At 35.3% G+C, this 15,352-nt stretch overlaps 2 protein-coding genes across 2 annotated transcripts in view; both read left to right on the top strand.

Moving 5' to 3' along the window:
- Window positions 1-7,900, top strand: part of LOC131769626 (heterogeneous nuclear ribonucleoprotein H3-like) — a 12,841-nt gene extending 4,941 nt beyond the window's left edge. The window contains exons 4-9 of the mRNA XM_059085354.2: window positions 367-554; window positions 1,784-1,922; window positions 4,518-4,673; window positions 5,376-5,761; window positions 6,041-6,151; window positions 6,644-7,900. Of these exons, the coding sequence (XP_058941337.2) occupies window positions 367-554; window positions 1,784-1,922; window positions 4,518-4,673; window positions 5,376-5,761; window positions 6,041-6,151; window positions 6,644-7,347 (1,684 nt within the window). The 3' untranslated portion in view covers window positions 7,348-7,900. The remainder of the gene's footprint in view (window positions 1-366; window positions 555-1,783; window positions 1,923-4,517; window positions 4,674-5,375; window positions 5,762-6,040; window positions 6,152-6,643) is intronic.
- A 2,351-nt stretch (window positions 7,901-10,251) lies between these two features.
- Window positions 10,252-15,254, top strand: LOC131769654 (MOB kinase activator 1B). The gene is made up of 5 exons (XM_059085395.2): window positions 10,252-10,387; window positions 10,588-10,754; window positions 10,935-11,028; window positions 12,224-12,357; window positions 12,945-15,254. Exons 1-5 carry the CDS (start codon window positions 10,374-10,376, stop codon window positions 13,187-13,189), a joined length of 654 nt encoding a protein of 217 aa, XP_058941378.1. The 5' UTR covers window positions 10,252-10,373; the 3' UTR covers window positions 13,190-15,254.
- The last annotated feature ends 98 nt before the right edge of the window (window positions 15,255-15,352 follow it).

Here is a 15,352-nt window from a genome sequence, read left to right as displayed (position 1 = left end):
TAAGAAATGCCATGGAATGGTCAATTTGTTTTGAAATGCTGCATCAAGTCCTCGCTTTTATTCCCCCAAAAATGAAAGTCATAGGTTAATTATGAATGCAATTTCTGAAAACTCATTTATAATGAGTGTTCTACCAGATTTGAAAAAAGAGAGCTCAGTATGGCACCAATAACTATGAGACCCACGATCTGTGCAGTGTAATTGGCCTTGGCCAAATTGATCTTTTCCTGGCAAAGTTTGGATGTTAAGGAACAGGAAAGTTATTAGTGTGAAATACTTGTAGTGCTAGATGTGTTTGAAATGCAGAGTTGTCACAAGCAATTACTAAATTTGATCTGATTGAAACTTTTTTCCCTCCTTCCACAGAGCTTTGAGCAAGCGTAACAACTTTATCGGCAAGAGGTATGTTGAAGTGTTTGAGTGTAAGAATGGTGAAATGGAGTTCACCTGCAAGAGAATGGGACAACCACCTGATCAAGGACATGAAACTGTTTTGCGACTTAGAGGATTGCCATATAACTGTTCCAAAGAGGAGATTGCCCACTTCTTTTCAGGTATAAATACTTTTCTTCTTCAGTTATTAATATTCCTTATGATGTTTTGTTCATTCTTGTGGTCACATTGGGTTGTACCTAAATGTTACCACACCAGCTAGTCCTGTTTCTGAGGGTCTGCCAGAGTGACTGGAAATTCAAATTAATTAAATATTTTGATTGTCTATAGAATGCGTCCTGGAGGGAAACATTTTTTATGGTTTTACAATGTCATTCACCAGGAAAAGCATTATATGAAGGGCTTTTAAGGTTAAGGAATACAATTTCATGTGATTTTAGGTTTTCTTGTGATGCTGTTAAAGAGCTTGAGAACTTAAAATGTTTCAAATTGGTTTTCTATCATTATTTTAGGTTGATGCAATGAACCCCAACCCTAACCTTAAGCAATTTAAATTTTTTTCTCTTCATACATCATTAATGAATTTTTAACAATGATTTTAAGCAGTGTGTTTCAGAACTGTTTGGGTCCACAAATTATATGTTCGACCATTAACTATTCAAGGACCTGATATGGCCAAACATTTTCTGAAAACAATTCCCTTCATGTACATGCTGAATCATTTTTAATCAGTTGTTGAACTGAATTTGACACCCAATGTGACCACTGTGTCAAAGCAGTATTTTTAGTTCGTATTCCAAGCAAGGTGTAGTATATATATTTGAACCCTCTGCTCTAAAGTTTGTAATAATTTTTTAGTAGACTGTGGTGGGATAGTATGATTAAATTTTGTTGTTTTCTAAAAAAAATGCAAGTTGTTGTCATCATAATCATGCTACAGAACCAGAAAAGTAACCAGCCAGTGAATATTATATATATATAACTTTATGAACACAGGGAAGAATAATTCAGAAAAACTAATGTGCATGTTGAAATTAAGGTCCAGTTAGCTTGCTTTTTACATCCCTTTTTTTATCATGCCTTTCAATTTGAAAATATAGTGGTGGAAGCAGACATTTTTTGTAATCTGTCTCAGTGCTTTTGGGAAGGGAGATTAATATTGGATTAAATATTCACATATATGAATTGTTCAAGTTTGTTTGAGTATCCTTGTATCAGAATTGCTTGACAAAATTTTGTATTTTACCATCCTTTGAATAAAACAAAGCTTGCCATCGTCTGCTTTCATCAAAAATCATTCCCCAGTTGCCTGTAGTAACCCTTGCACTAATAAGTGGGTGTATGTAATAGTTGTTGGTTTACATGCTTTGCTCTCTACTGGAATTCAAAGGGCTGGAGATAGTTCCCAATGGGATAACAATCACTCTTGACGAGGACGGGAAGACCACGGGGGATGCTTTTGTGGAATTTGCTTCTCCTGATATAGCTCAGCAGGCTCTGAAAAAAAACAAAGAAACAATAGGGCACAGGTGGGGATAGTTATGGTGCGGTGGGTCTGAATGTGACCATGGGCACAACTCTATATTTACTGTTATTCTGGTTGGTTGGTTGGTTTTGTACAGTACTTATATATTACATGTATGTGTTTCACAGTGCAAATTTATTTCTTTGATTTATATAAAGTCGATTTTTTTAATTTGTTGCACCCAAGAGTCATTAATGTGATATAGTGCTGTACAGCATTCTCTGACAGTAGACCATTTGGCTGTCTCTAACAAATATATCTGTCCAAATTGCACTGTGAAACATAGTTAGGTAGGTATTCTGATCTGTATTCTGTGTGTGTTGTTTAGGAATTTCACAAATCAAGACTGATAACTATGCTTATAGCATGTTGCTTTTGTTGTTCTTTTTTGTTGTTGTTGTTTTTTTTTGTTTGTTTTTGTTTGTCTTTTTTTTTTTACCTTAGCCTATGTGTGTAACTTGAATCATGCTATTGCTATGAAATTAAATTTTGGGTACTCAAGATTCAAACATTAGGTAATGTTAATGCTTTAAGTTGAAGACCACAGACACTTTATTGAGGACCAAAAGACTTTTTCAAGTCCCATATTTTGTGTATGTTTAATCAGTCAGCTTTTTGTTGAGGGTTATCAGGATAAATCCATAATTATCTGCTTTTGCTCTCTGGATAATTTTAAGTGTGATTCAAAATTTTTGTTCTTTTAAAGTGTTTCTAAATTGTAGCTTGATTTCAGCAAGTTTATGGTTATTTTTCTTTTTGTAATGAATGTTACAAACATGTATGTGTGGTGCAGACTTAAGGATATCCAATTGTGATGCACACATTTTCAAACTCCCTCAGTCTAATTTCTGTATGTTACTACTTTCAGAATTTACTGACTTGTAGCATAATCACCATGTACGTTTGTGTAACACTAGGCCATTTCAGCAAAATTTCCCAACTACCCTCAAAATGCTATTTAACTATTGCATATCAACAGAATAACACATTTTAAAATCATGTTCATATCTATTTCCATTTTTATTTCTGTTTTTCATTGTACTTTGTTCTCGCTTGAGAGGCCAGGAAGTGTGTTTTCAATTTGTTGTTGAGAAATCAAATGTAACGCAATGAGACATCATCGTACTTTGGACCTTGTGGTTTCCTCATTAAAACCCCTGAAAATTCATGGAAACACCCTGCAAACAACCAGGGGAGGTTACAAAGTCTTCCAGTACGGTTTTGAACAGGAAACCAAAGCAAGATTGCTCAAAATATGGCCTGACTGGTTCACGTTTGATTCCTTTTGCGCATATAATTCAATTGCTGTGCTTTGAATTACACAAGGCAAGACAACAAGAATGTTTTCGAAACGAGTTATACTCATTTGTGCAATGTCTGATACCCAGAACTCAGCAAAATAGTAGCATTGGTGAATGAACTTTCGTGTTACAATGTTTGAGTTGTCAAGATTCAGCAGCATCCAAGATATGAGTTGAAGTGTATGTATGAAATGCTGAATTTCAATCCATTGTTTTGCATAATAAATTTGTTTTCGAAATAATAAACTGCCCATTACTCAGCTGCTTTTGAGCTTTAATGGCATATTATTTGACAATTCAGTACTGATGCTGATGTACTTTTCTTTGAACTAGCTAATCTCTTAACTAGACTTTCATTTATATTTACAAATTCACTCAGTTTTATTTTGGGGTACTTGAACGGATGGGTGCATACATAATCCCACAACACAAACCCAGTCATGATATTTTCGCCTTGCTACCTCAAAAATTAACAGTTTAGACTGAAATTTCGGCAAAAACAAGGTAAAACAAATACCTTCAAGCGGGTATGATTTTACTTATTCAATGGAATATTGCGATAAACATATTTTACTTTTTCTATCAATATATGCAAATGAGATGTTATGCATTACATGCATATTTGAGGGAAATTTGCCCTATTTTTCAGGAATACCTCACTTTTAATTTATAGGAATTTTTTTTCAGGTGATATCTAATAATTAAACATCTATTCATCTAACTGCGAAGTTATATTTTAATCCATTCAATATTTTAGCGCATAGTAGAAATTTTACTTGAGTGACCTCAAATGTACATGGTGATTGTGCTACAGGTCACTATCCATACTTGATGTAGCATTTTATCAGTTTTGTGTGATATTGGGCCTTGTAGTATAGCGCCTTTTATTTCCTGAATATTCTAATGATTTTGGTTGAACTGAGTTGCATGTTCACAAATTTTCAACTGCTTATATCTCCGTCTTTATAATGTAAACAGATTAGTTATTGCTGTGAATCAAAGGCCACTTGACTGTTCAAATAAAATATCATAAAGGGTCAGCGATAAAAATGCATTACACAGCCATTTTTAAATTGTTTGAAAAGAGATGTTGTTAGTTAGCCTAAAATCATTCTATTTTCACTGTGTGACTGGTTAACTAGTTAAATTTTACCTACAATGATTGGTTAAATTGTAAGGAAAATTCTTTTTCATGTGCTTACATCTGTTGGTGTACATGTAGTTACTATTATTTCTCATGTATTCCTTGCACCCAAATGAACATGCTCTAATTTACATATGCTTAACTCTTTTTTTAGATACATTGAGATATTTAAGAGCAAAAAAACAGATATCAAATACGTTTCTGCCCCAAAACTTAAACCTTTGATGTCAACCAGACCTGGACCCTATGACCGATCCGGAGGTTTTGGTGGAGGAAGAGGACGGTTTGGTGGAGGTGGAAATGAAAGAAGGTAATGCTGATAACCTCAAATGTTGCAGTTTTTGTTAATGTACATTATAAGATAGTCAAAGCTCCATATAATATGATGCCAGTCAAAGTTCTCTTGCACTAAATCAAGAAGTATGGCCTCAGGGATTCCCTGAGGACTCCAGTAATTCTTTCCACTTTTTTGTGTAGTGCAAGCTATTTAATTGGTGTCTCTCTCCACTTATCCTTGTAATATGCCATTTATCTCCTATTCCCCCTCTCCCTCTTTGAGATTACCATTAATAAGTTAGTGGCAGCCACTTGCAGGCTATCTATTAGTTATCTTCTGCAATCAATGGCTGCTTGGAATGATTTTTCAGGAACTTTCTTCTTGTCTTTCGGAGGCAAATGTAATACAGGAAAAGTATTCATTTCCACAAAAAAATTTACCAATTGATGTTTTAGACACATTCAAATTCACTACTAGCATTACTCATCTCTTATTTCAAAGGAATTGCAGGAGTGACCAAAAAAAAGGAATTTCTCCTTGCAATCTTGATATATTTTCAAGCAGAAAAGTTAAGAGAAGTAAGAAAAATTTGAGTAAGAAAAATTTGGGGATGTCCATTGATTTCAGACCAAATTTGTAGATTTTAAGTTGTAAGAAATGTACAGTAAACAATGAGGACAACTAATGAATAGATATTGGGAGGTAAAAGATGAAAAGAAGTTCCTTACCAAACAGATACAGGGGAAGAGGTAACCTTGGAGGTCCAGTCTTTGGTGGCGGCTATGGTGGTGACTTTAATGGATATGGAGGTGGACGTGGGGGAGGTGGTCGAAGTGGCCGTGGTGGCAGAGGATCATCTGGCAGAGGTGGATTTCGTCATGGAAGGGGTGGTGGAGGAGGTGGTAACTTTGGAATGATGTCAAGCACTGGTCACACTGTTCACATGCGAGGACTACCATATGCTGCCAAGGAGAGTGATGTTAAACAATTCTTCATGCCTCTTAACCCTGTCAGTGTATGGATGGAATATGATAATGGTTCTTTCAATGGGCAAGTGGATGTGGACTTTGCAACACATGAGGATGCACAAGCAGCTATGCTAAAAAACAAATCATCAATGGGTAGGAAGGTTCATCTTCTTCTAATAATCGAAGTAATAATCTCTATGAATATGGTTATTGTTGTCTTCTTATTGTTAGTTGAACTGTGTAGTGACAAAATTATGATACTAAGGTTTTAAAGTAACATCATATTTATGCTTTTTCACCTTTTGGTGAACATACATGGTCACAAGTGACAGTTTATGGTCACCATTACAATATGGAAATAAGTGCTTACAGACATTCAAGAAAATGGAATAATTTTGATTCTCATAATTCACATTTGTGCCTTGTTTTCAGGTCATCGTTACATAGAACTGTTCTTGCGATCCAATCCTGAGAGTGGAAATAGCCAGGGGTGGGGTGGCTCAGGAGGAGGACACAACTTTAGTGGTGGACATGGTAGTGGAGGTAGTAATTACAGTTATTTGGTTTGCATACATAATTTTACCCTTTTGATATTTACATCAATGGATAGTGTCCTTAGTGTTCTCTATACACCTCTCATTTTATTGACAAGGAGAATATGTGCAATAATCAAAAGCTTCTTTAATTGAAAATAACTTCCTATATTCTCAAAGCCTTTTTTTTATTTGGCAGTGATACTTTAAGGATAAATTAACTTTTAGTCACTCCAGGGGGTTGAAGAGTAAGTGTATGTATGTGCTAGAGTAGCAGTAGATATCCCTAGTCATTTTTTGTAGAATACAAGGATAGAATGCTAGACAAAAATCCAGAAATGCATTTCAAACAAGTCTACATTCAGACAGTGGGAGCAACTAGTCTGAAAGGCAGACATGACCTTTTTAGAGCATCATCTTCTATCATTCTATTACTATAAAGGGTATTATATTTGAGCTATTAAACTGTTTGTTCAAACTAACTCGTCTATCTTTTCAACAGGTGGTAACTTCAGAGGAGATAACTTTGGAGGAGGGAATTTCAGTGGTGGTGGGGGAAACTTCAATGATGGTGGCAACTTTAACAACTTTGGTGGTGGTGGAGGTGGTGGAAATAATTTTAACAACCAAGGTAATATGGGAGGATTTGGTGGCCAAGGAAACCAGAACACTGGCTTCAACAACCAGCAGCAGCAACAGCAAGGTGGCTTTGGTAATCAAATGCAAGGTGGTGGTGGTGGGAATTTTGGAAACCAAGGCAACACCTTTGGTAACACTGCTTCAGCTGGGTTTGGTTCCGCCCCTAGTGGTGGAAACTTCACCTCACAGTCTAACTATGGGCAGAGTACTAACTATGGTGCTTCAGGTTACGGAGGGCAGATGTCATCAGCTATGAACACAGGGATGAACACAGCAATGAACACTGGCATGAACACAGGGATGAATACAGCCATGAACTCAGCAATGAACACGGCCAGTTATGCAACTCAGGCAGCCTTTAGCAATCCCGCTCAACAGAACACTCCTTTTAATCAGCAACAGCAGCAGCAGCAACAACAGCAACAACAACAGACAGCATATACAGACAGCTCAGCATATGGGGCATCAGCTGGAGGATCATTCTTTGGTGGCATGCAGACACAAATTAAGCAGGAGCCCCAAGCCACAGCCAACCCAGGCATGGTGTCTTATCCTGGATATCAGTGATTTGTTTCCTGCTATGACATACAAAGGACAAGTGTTTATGTAACCCTGTTATCATCTGCTCCAGAGGAACAATTTTAAGGAGGCAGCATAGGGCATGTGTTAGATACCTGTGTATTATATGACAAGTAACAAAACAAGATTAAGTTGCTGTTGCTTTTAGTTGTTATTCACTGATTTTCGTATCATGAACATTGTCTGGTTATTTACTTCACTTAATGTTCAGCTCTACAAAGTAGCTGGCAGACCATGTTTTGTTTAAGGCACTTTTTGTTTTCCTTTTGATCCAAAATGTGGCTTCTAAAGCACATTTGTTTTATATAAACATGTTTGTACTGATTTTATTCACTTCATTTAAATCTTTGCTGTGCGTTTAGTTAGCTATCAACTGAAAGCAACGAGAAAAGGGAATAAACTTTGTATAAGTTTATCGACACAATGAAGATATTTAACAGGTTTTCAAGAAAAGTAATGTTAATATGGCGATGTGACCTTTTTTTTTTTTAGCTTTCTGGGACCCATATGGGTTTCGTAATAAATTGATTGGTTTACAGCACTGCTATTTGCGTGACTCTTTTGTTTCTTCTTGTTACCCACTTGTTACCCTTTGAGGTGTTATTTGGTTCGCCTTTTTGCTGCTTTAGCAGCCAAATCCCGGATCACTGGAATTACCGATTGTGTATTTTAAAAAAGTTTTCACAAGACGAAAAAAAATCTTTCTTTATGTCTTTACCGAGCTCAAAACTTACCATCTCTCTAATTTCTATCTACAAACATTACGCTGTCGACATTGCTGATCCTAGCAGTATGCAGGTCGCGTGTCATATGAACTTCGTAATAGACCTCGCCCACCGCGGAGGCTCGGTGGTAGAGCATCGAAGCACGGAATCCAAAGGTCTGAGGTTCGATTCCTTATGGGGACTCATAATTGTTTCTTTGTCCCACGCTCGTGACGAGACGAAAAAACATTTTTTTTTAATAATGTAGAAATTGCAGGAAAGCGAAGTAAAGCATTCAAAACAACCCAAATTTACACAAAGATACTTTGGTTTGGATGCCCAACACGCAAATTTGCTCTCAAGCAGGTATCTTTTCACAATAAGATCGCGAACTGATCGCGATTGAGAGTCTCAAAAGAGCTCTTCTGCTCTTTTAGTTTCTCTGAAGAGCCCGTTCTCTTTCAGTTTGAAGAGCTATCATCACAGGAAAACCAACGCCTACGAATTTTTTCTTCCTGAGCCAATTTTAAACCTGAAATCCCTGAGAGTAATAATTATTATTGGTCTCTAATTTCTCCTTACCGTATCGCCCCTTAATCGAATATTAAGGTCACGGGAAAAAGAAAGAAATAATCACTAACTAGGAAGCTCTTGCTTGTTAAACAAATTCTTCTTTTAGGCGCCTTAGGAAATGTAAAAAATAGTGTGGAAAATATGGGTATAGAACAGAAATTTTGTCATGTAACGCCTCTTATTTATTAATTACACTTGCCGATTAAATATAGAATTGATCTTAAAATACTTTTAATTACTTTTAAGATTCTTAATTTTTAGCGCCTACTTATTTATCGTCTCTCATTTCTATTAGGCTCCCATCTAAATATAATCTAAGGAATTCTAGTGATAACCTTTTACTTAGTTATCCGCGTTTTAAATCTAAAGCTACACTAGGTGATCGTTCTTTTACCTGTGCTGCACCGAAACTGTGGAATGCGTTACCATTTGACATAAGAAGCGCCAGCACAGTTAGTGTTTTTAAAGCCAAGCTAAAAACTCACCTTTCCCGTCACGCATTGTTATTATAGTTGTTTTTATTATTGTGAGTTTACTTTTAATTGTAATTTTAGCTTTTTAAATTATTGTAAGTTTACTCTTAATTGTAATTTTAGCTTTTTAGCCTTTTTATTTCGTTTTTAATCTTGTCATGCGCATTTGAACATTTTATGGAATTAGCGCGTTATAAATGTCTTATTATTATTATTATTATTATTATTATTATTATTATGAGTAAATATTACGTGGTTTGTTTCCGCGATATTGTCTGAACTGCATAAACCAGTGCACAACTTATGTAAACTATATTTTCCCAGAAGAACACATAGCTTACGTGTAGCCGTACCCTCCGCCCTCTCCCAGGTGAAACGGAAGCAGGTTACCTCGCCTCTGTTTCACCTTGGCTGGGGAGGGTACGGCTACACGTAGGCTAACTAGGCATACTACTCTCATCCCCAGGGCTCATCGATTATCGAAGCGAGGAGAACATTGGAACGAGAATCGAGGTGCAAGTGCATCTTGCTTTCCCCTGTCTTAACTTGATCGGTTGATCTTAAGAGTCAGTTAGATTGTTTTAAATGGAAAAAAAGTTTTGATAACAAACGGCATATCGGTCTACATTTGTGTCAAAAGACAAGTTTTCTAAGAAAATCAATTAATTCTTACGTTAAGCTGTTTGGAATGACTGTCTCAATGGAAATCGATTTCAGTTGAATTTCTTACCATGAAAGATTTTCAGGGAATTTTAATTCGGAGGTTGTTATCATGTATGAGTTCTCAGTTGCTCTGTACTTTGTATATTTGGACTTGATGATGTTGTCATGAGATTGACATCTGGATTGTTCTCCCGCCAGAGACTTGGCCCCGTGATTTTCGTAACCCTGAAATGGAATTTGAACGCCAAATGAAATAGAACCCAGAAATCTGAATGAGGGTGGGCTTTTTAGGAACTTAAGCTCAATCACATGCACAACATATACGAGAGACTCGATGTAAAAGCCGTTTACTGGTCTGCACAGGTTCTGAAAGCTGGGATAATTTTATTAATTAGGACCAAAAAATTTGTTTTTATTGCAAAAGCGTAAGATTTGTCTCGGATGCCGACCTTCTGCCATGTCCCTGATGTGATGACATCATCGCTGTGCTTCACACAACAATCGCGAAAGCGAGGCATTCTTTGAAGGTCGCCATTTTGATTTGCCTAGGGATTCGGCTGCGTAATAAATATTGGAAGTTTGACGCTGATTTACAAACAGGATGAGCTTCCTATTGTGAGTTTAAATGATTTCATAATAACTTAGACATCACGGTCTTCGTTACTGCCAGCAGTACAGCAAATATTTTGAGATTTTCCCATAGTATCGTGTCGATTCAGAACAAAGTTTTCTTGTATGTGGGTATATTTGGGATACGTCCAACAGTGAACTGAACTAAACTATTTAGCTAAGGATGATATTCATTGATTTTCTAGCGGTGGCCGCTCTACAAAAACCTTCAAACCGAAGAAAAACATTCCCGAAGGGACTCACCAGTATGATTTGATGAAACACGCCGCCGCGACTCTTGGAAGCGGAAACCTTCGTCTCGCAGTTATGTTACCTGAAGGAGAAGACCTTAACGAATGGGTTGCTGTTAATAGTAAGTTATAAGTCATGAATTATTTGTCTTTTTTGTATTTTTAAAACACTTACGATGTTTATTCCCAATGAAATCTGATATGTTGCTGCTTTAGCGTTTTGGTTGTATATTGCTTCCACGTCAGAGTTTGTGTATCTCACTTTCGAGTAACTAATCGACCTTCTTTCACCTTAAACTCAGCTGTGGATTTCTTCAATCAAATCAACATGTTATACGGAACGATAACAGAGTTCTGTACTGTCGAGTCTTGTGCCGTCATGTCTGCTGGTCCGAAGTGAGTGCACACATATTAAAAGTGATAATTATTGACTTAATTTTCTGTTGTTTATTTTCTCTCTTTTCTATGTTCTCCCATATCCAAATTATTACGATGTTATGTCCAAGTCTGAACCATAATGATCTTAACAATTAAGTCTATGTGTTTTGGTTAATTTCCACAAATTAAATAGAGTTGTGTTAAAATTAAAACAAAACAAAGAGCAATTTTCTTTTCTTTGCACCAAAAAAAAGACAGTCAGAGACTGCATGTGGCTTCTGGTATAGCACAATTTTTATAGCATTGAAAAGAACTAGAGGTTGTATAACCAAGCTAGAAGCCTGTGTTACAGAATATTGTCTCACATGGAAAACAAAACTTGCTGCATCCCACATTTTATGAGTACCTTGTTCCACAAGAGAAAGATGATTTGAAAAATATATTGAAGAAATAACTCTCTACCAATAACTAAATGGTAACAGATAATTGTATTAGCAATAATAATAATTGTAGCAATAGTAATATATTTCCAAAGGGTCTTGATATTAGAAGGCAAGTCAAGAATTTAAAGAAAGCAACAAAACTTTTGAGTCTGTAAAACATGTTTCAACAGAAACTTCTGTCATTTTCAGTTAATTACTGTACAAAGCGTTGAAAGTTGAATTATATAGTAAGTAGAACAATGCTAATTAAGATGAATAGTGACAACAAGAAAAGAGGTAAAGGATGAAAGTGTGAGAATTAAAAAGATAGATTTCTTTTTAATTCTCACACTTGCATGCTTTACCTCTTTTCTTGTTGTCACTATTCATCTTAATTAGCATTGTTCTACTTACTATATAATTCAACTTTCAACACTTTGTACATAAAGGTGTTTTACAGACTCAAAAGTTTTGTCACTTTCTTTAAAAATAGTAATATAATAGTAATTAGAAGGGGCTAGGGCATAACTTTCATGGTTCCCCAATCTTTTGGGCTCCAAAAATGATTACCTTTGAATAAAGGGAGTAAGTTTCCAAAGAAAACCTGTGCTTCTATTAATTTTGCCTCTTAACCATAAATAATTTTCTTACTTTATTAACATTCCATTGTTTGAGACTATTGTTTCATACAAAAAGACATTCTCTACTATTTCCTTATGGGGATTCAGTTTTTCAGATGTCTATCATACTGTTTTAAGACATTTTTTTTCAGTTCCCTTTTAACCTTTCAGGTATGAATACCATTGGGCAGATGGAACAACAATAAAAAAGCCGATAAAATGTTCAGCTCCAAAATACATTGATTACCTTATGACATGGGTTCAGGACCAACTAGATGATGAGACCCTCTTTCCATCAAAAATAGGTAAGAGGTGGTAACTTTGTTGTCAATGGTAGCAATTGCATAATGTTACAAAGAAGAAAATTTGAGTTTCATGAGACCCAGTTTGGTTTATGAGGTTGGATGGTGGAATAACTGAAATACTGGGAACTTTGGGAAAGTCTCTCTCATATTTAGAGGTGATAAGCATCCTCCATTCTTAAATTCGTCATGAACTACAATAACAAAGTTTTCTTACAAGTCAACTATGATTTTCAGTTAATTGAGAGGCAACTTAAGTTTGGTGACCATGTTTTGACATAAGTATCATGATGCACAGGTCTTGAGTTACCATTGCATATTAGAGTCGTACATAAGATTGCTCCTGACAACACTTTATTGTATGTTCAAAACCAAGTGACCAAACTTTTTTATGCATCTCACTCAATTAATAATTATAGTATGTATATAATGGCTCATAGCTTTGAGGATGTTCATGGAAATATGGATAACTAAGCTGAAGAGCGAGAAAGGATTAAAACCATTTAAAAACTCAATCAGGTTTCTTTGTTGATCCAGGGCCACTGCTCCTTCCTTGGCTCCCCTGATATTCTCTTATTCTTTCACGGCAGGTGTTCCATTCCCAAAGAACTTTCTGTCCATCGCCAAGACAATCCTCAAACGACTGTTCAGAGTTTATGCACACATATACCACCAACACTTCCTCCATATTGTAGGACTTGGGGAAGAGGCTCATCTAAACACGTCCTTTAAGCATTTCATGTTCTTTGTTCAAGAGTTTGGTCTGGTTGACAAAAGAGAGCTGGCACCGCTTCAGGAACTTATAGAAAAACTCACAAACAAGGATAAAGTTTAGTTGTCTCTTACTTTGCATTAAAAAATGTTGTTGGTAGTGTATACTTGTACAAAATTTGATTTAGTGTTGGAGCAAACTTAGATTTTCAGGGCAATGTAGTTAAGGTTACCTAATAATCTACTTTAGCTTATGGCATATAGCTATTAAACTAAAAAAAAGTAACTTTTCATGGTGTAAAAGTGCTAAATTTAACTACAAAAAAAGATAAATTGCCAATTGTTTCATTTCTGTATTTGTCTATATCATGCTGAATGTCAACATAAGTTTAAAGTCAAATTATAAATAGTTGGTTCAGTAACGAATTTTAGTCTTAATATCTAGACATCAATTTCCAGTTCTGTCTGTCATTTATTTTCCACAGATGGGGAGTTTTCTTTGGGTATTTGCATGAAGATTATGTTAATGCAAACAGAATTTTAGTAGTCTCTATATTTTGTATGCATGCAGTGTTATTTCAGATGCTATTAGGTTAATTTTATGTGCAATTAGAGTTAAGGCACTTCAATAAGTTAATCACAGTAGTACTGCACTTTTCAGTGACATACATGAGGTGTAGACTCAGCTTTGAAAATGTGTTTCATACTGCAGTCAATCATGTAATGAACCATTCAGGAAACACTGTACATAGTTTCAGAGGCTTCAGAAAGGTCACAACTCAAAGGATTAATCAGGGTATCTTTATCCACTTTCTTTGTGTCTGCCTATAAGTGGCTGTTTCCATGATAATTTACTGCAGTGTAAGTGAAAAAGCCAGTGTAAATTCATGTTATTTAAATGTGGGGTAGTGTACATGTCCATGTACTCAGTCATGTTTGAATCTTTCATCAATATAAGGATATGTTTTGTACATGTGTTCATTTGGATGATCACCAATGTGTAAGGTGTTTTGCCAGACTTGACTTTTCAAACATACTCAAAGGTATTGCTGGCATTAATTACGTATCTTTTTTTACTGTGTACGTGTCCAAAAATTTCATCTTTCCATCAAAGACAAATTCAGAGAAAGTGTTGGGGAAGGGCTTAGAATCATAATGTGAATTTAGTGGCAGTGTTCTTTATATTCCTGACACAATTCTTCATGGGAAATCTTTACTTTTGATCACGTCTCCTTATCATTTTGTCTTTTCATTTCACAATGTATTTTTCAAATGATTTGGTTTATGATTGAATATCACTTTTATTTTGTAGTTTATTTTGATGTCTAGGGTCTACAGTCAGTCTCTGTTGTCAAATTCTGAACCAAAATGAAATACTTTGGAGTTCATTTCATTTCTGATTTGGAACCAATATGATTGACAATCCTTAAATTGATAAGTCAGTGGAAAATAAGTTTTGTTTTCCACAAAATTAAGAGTTGTCTGAGAGGTAATTCTTGAGAAAGAAATTCAAACTTAGATACTGTAAAGAGAAAGAATGTGTTGTGCTTTGAGTACATAACCAAATGTTTTCTCAATCAAAGGTTTTGTGTCACATGTATGATTACCTTTCTTTTATATATAGTTTAATTAAGTGCTATGTACAGTCATCTTTAGGATTCAGTTATGTAGTACACATTGTCACTTGTTTAAATGGTATACCTTTGAAATAGTCTTCTTAATCCATGTCCACAACAAAACTTATATTTTTTAAAAATTGGAAGTAACCATATGCTAGCACATTGTATTTCAGGAAATATTCCTTAGTAAGGGATTGGTAAAGTTCATTTCTAGATCAAGTTTCCATCGCTAGCTGTTGGGTAACATGTTTTATTTTATTTCCTTCAAAAAAAATAAATCCATCAATCATTAATTCATTGTTTCAGTTATTGTAAACTACGACACATGAGTATTTTTAGGATAAATCTTGGTCAAGAGTTCCTTTGTTGATATGTAACACTAAATGGTTTTTTTCTTTCTTGTGAATTATTTTATAAATGTAGTAAAATATGGATTGATATTAGTTTTATATGGATCTCAAATGGAAGACTGTGCACAACAATGTATTGGTAACTTGCAACTAATTTCTCAAATACAGATAATATTGTAAAGTTTTGATATAGTTCTGTAATAAATGTTGGTTATTTTCAGTGATGATAACATCCCTTTTTGAAGTAAAGGAAACATAAAAAAATGGAGCACTTATTCTCTGAAATAACTTTTTGGGATGATGGTGCAGATTTCATCT

This window comes from Pocillopora verrucosa, chromosome 3 (assembly GCF_036669915.1).
Source record: "Pocillopora verrucosa isolate sample1 chromosome 3, ASM3666991v2, whole genome shotgun sequence".
NCBI lineage: Eukaryota > Metazoa > Cnidaria > Anthozoa > Scleractinia > Pocilloporidae > Pocillopora > Pocillopora verrucosa.
This window is presented reverse-complemented; position numbering and strand designations above follow the sequence as displayed.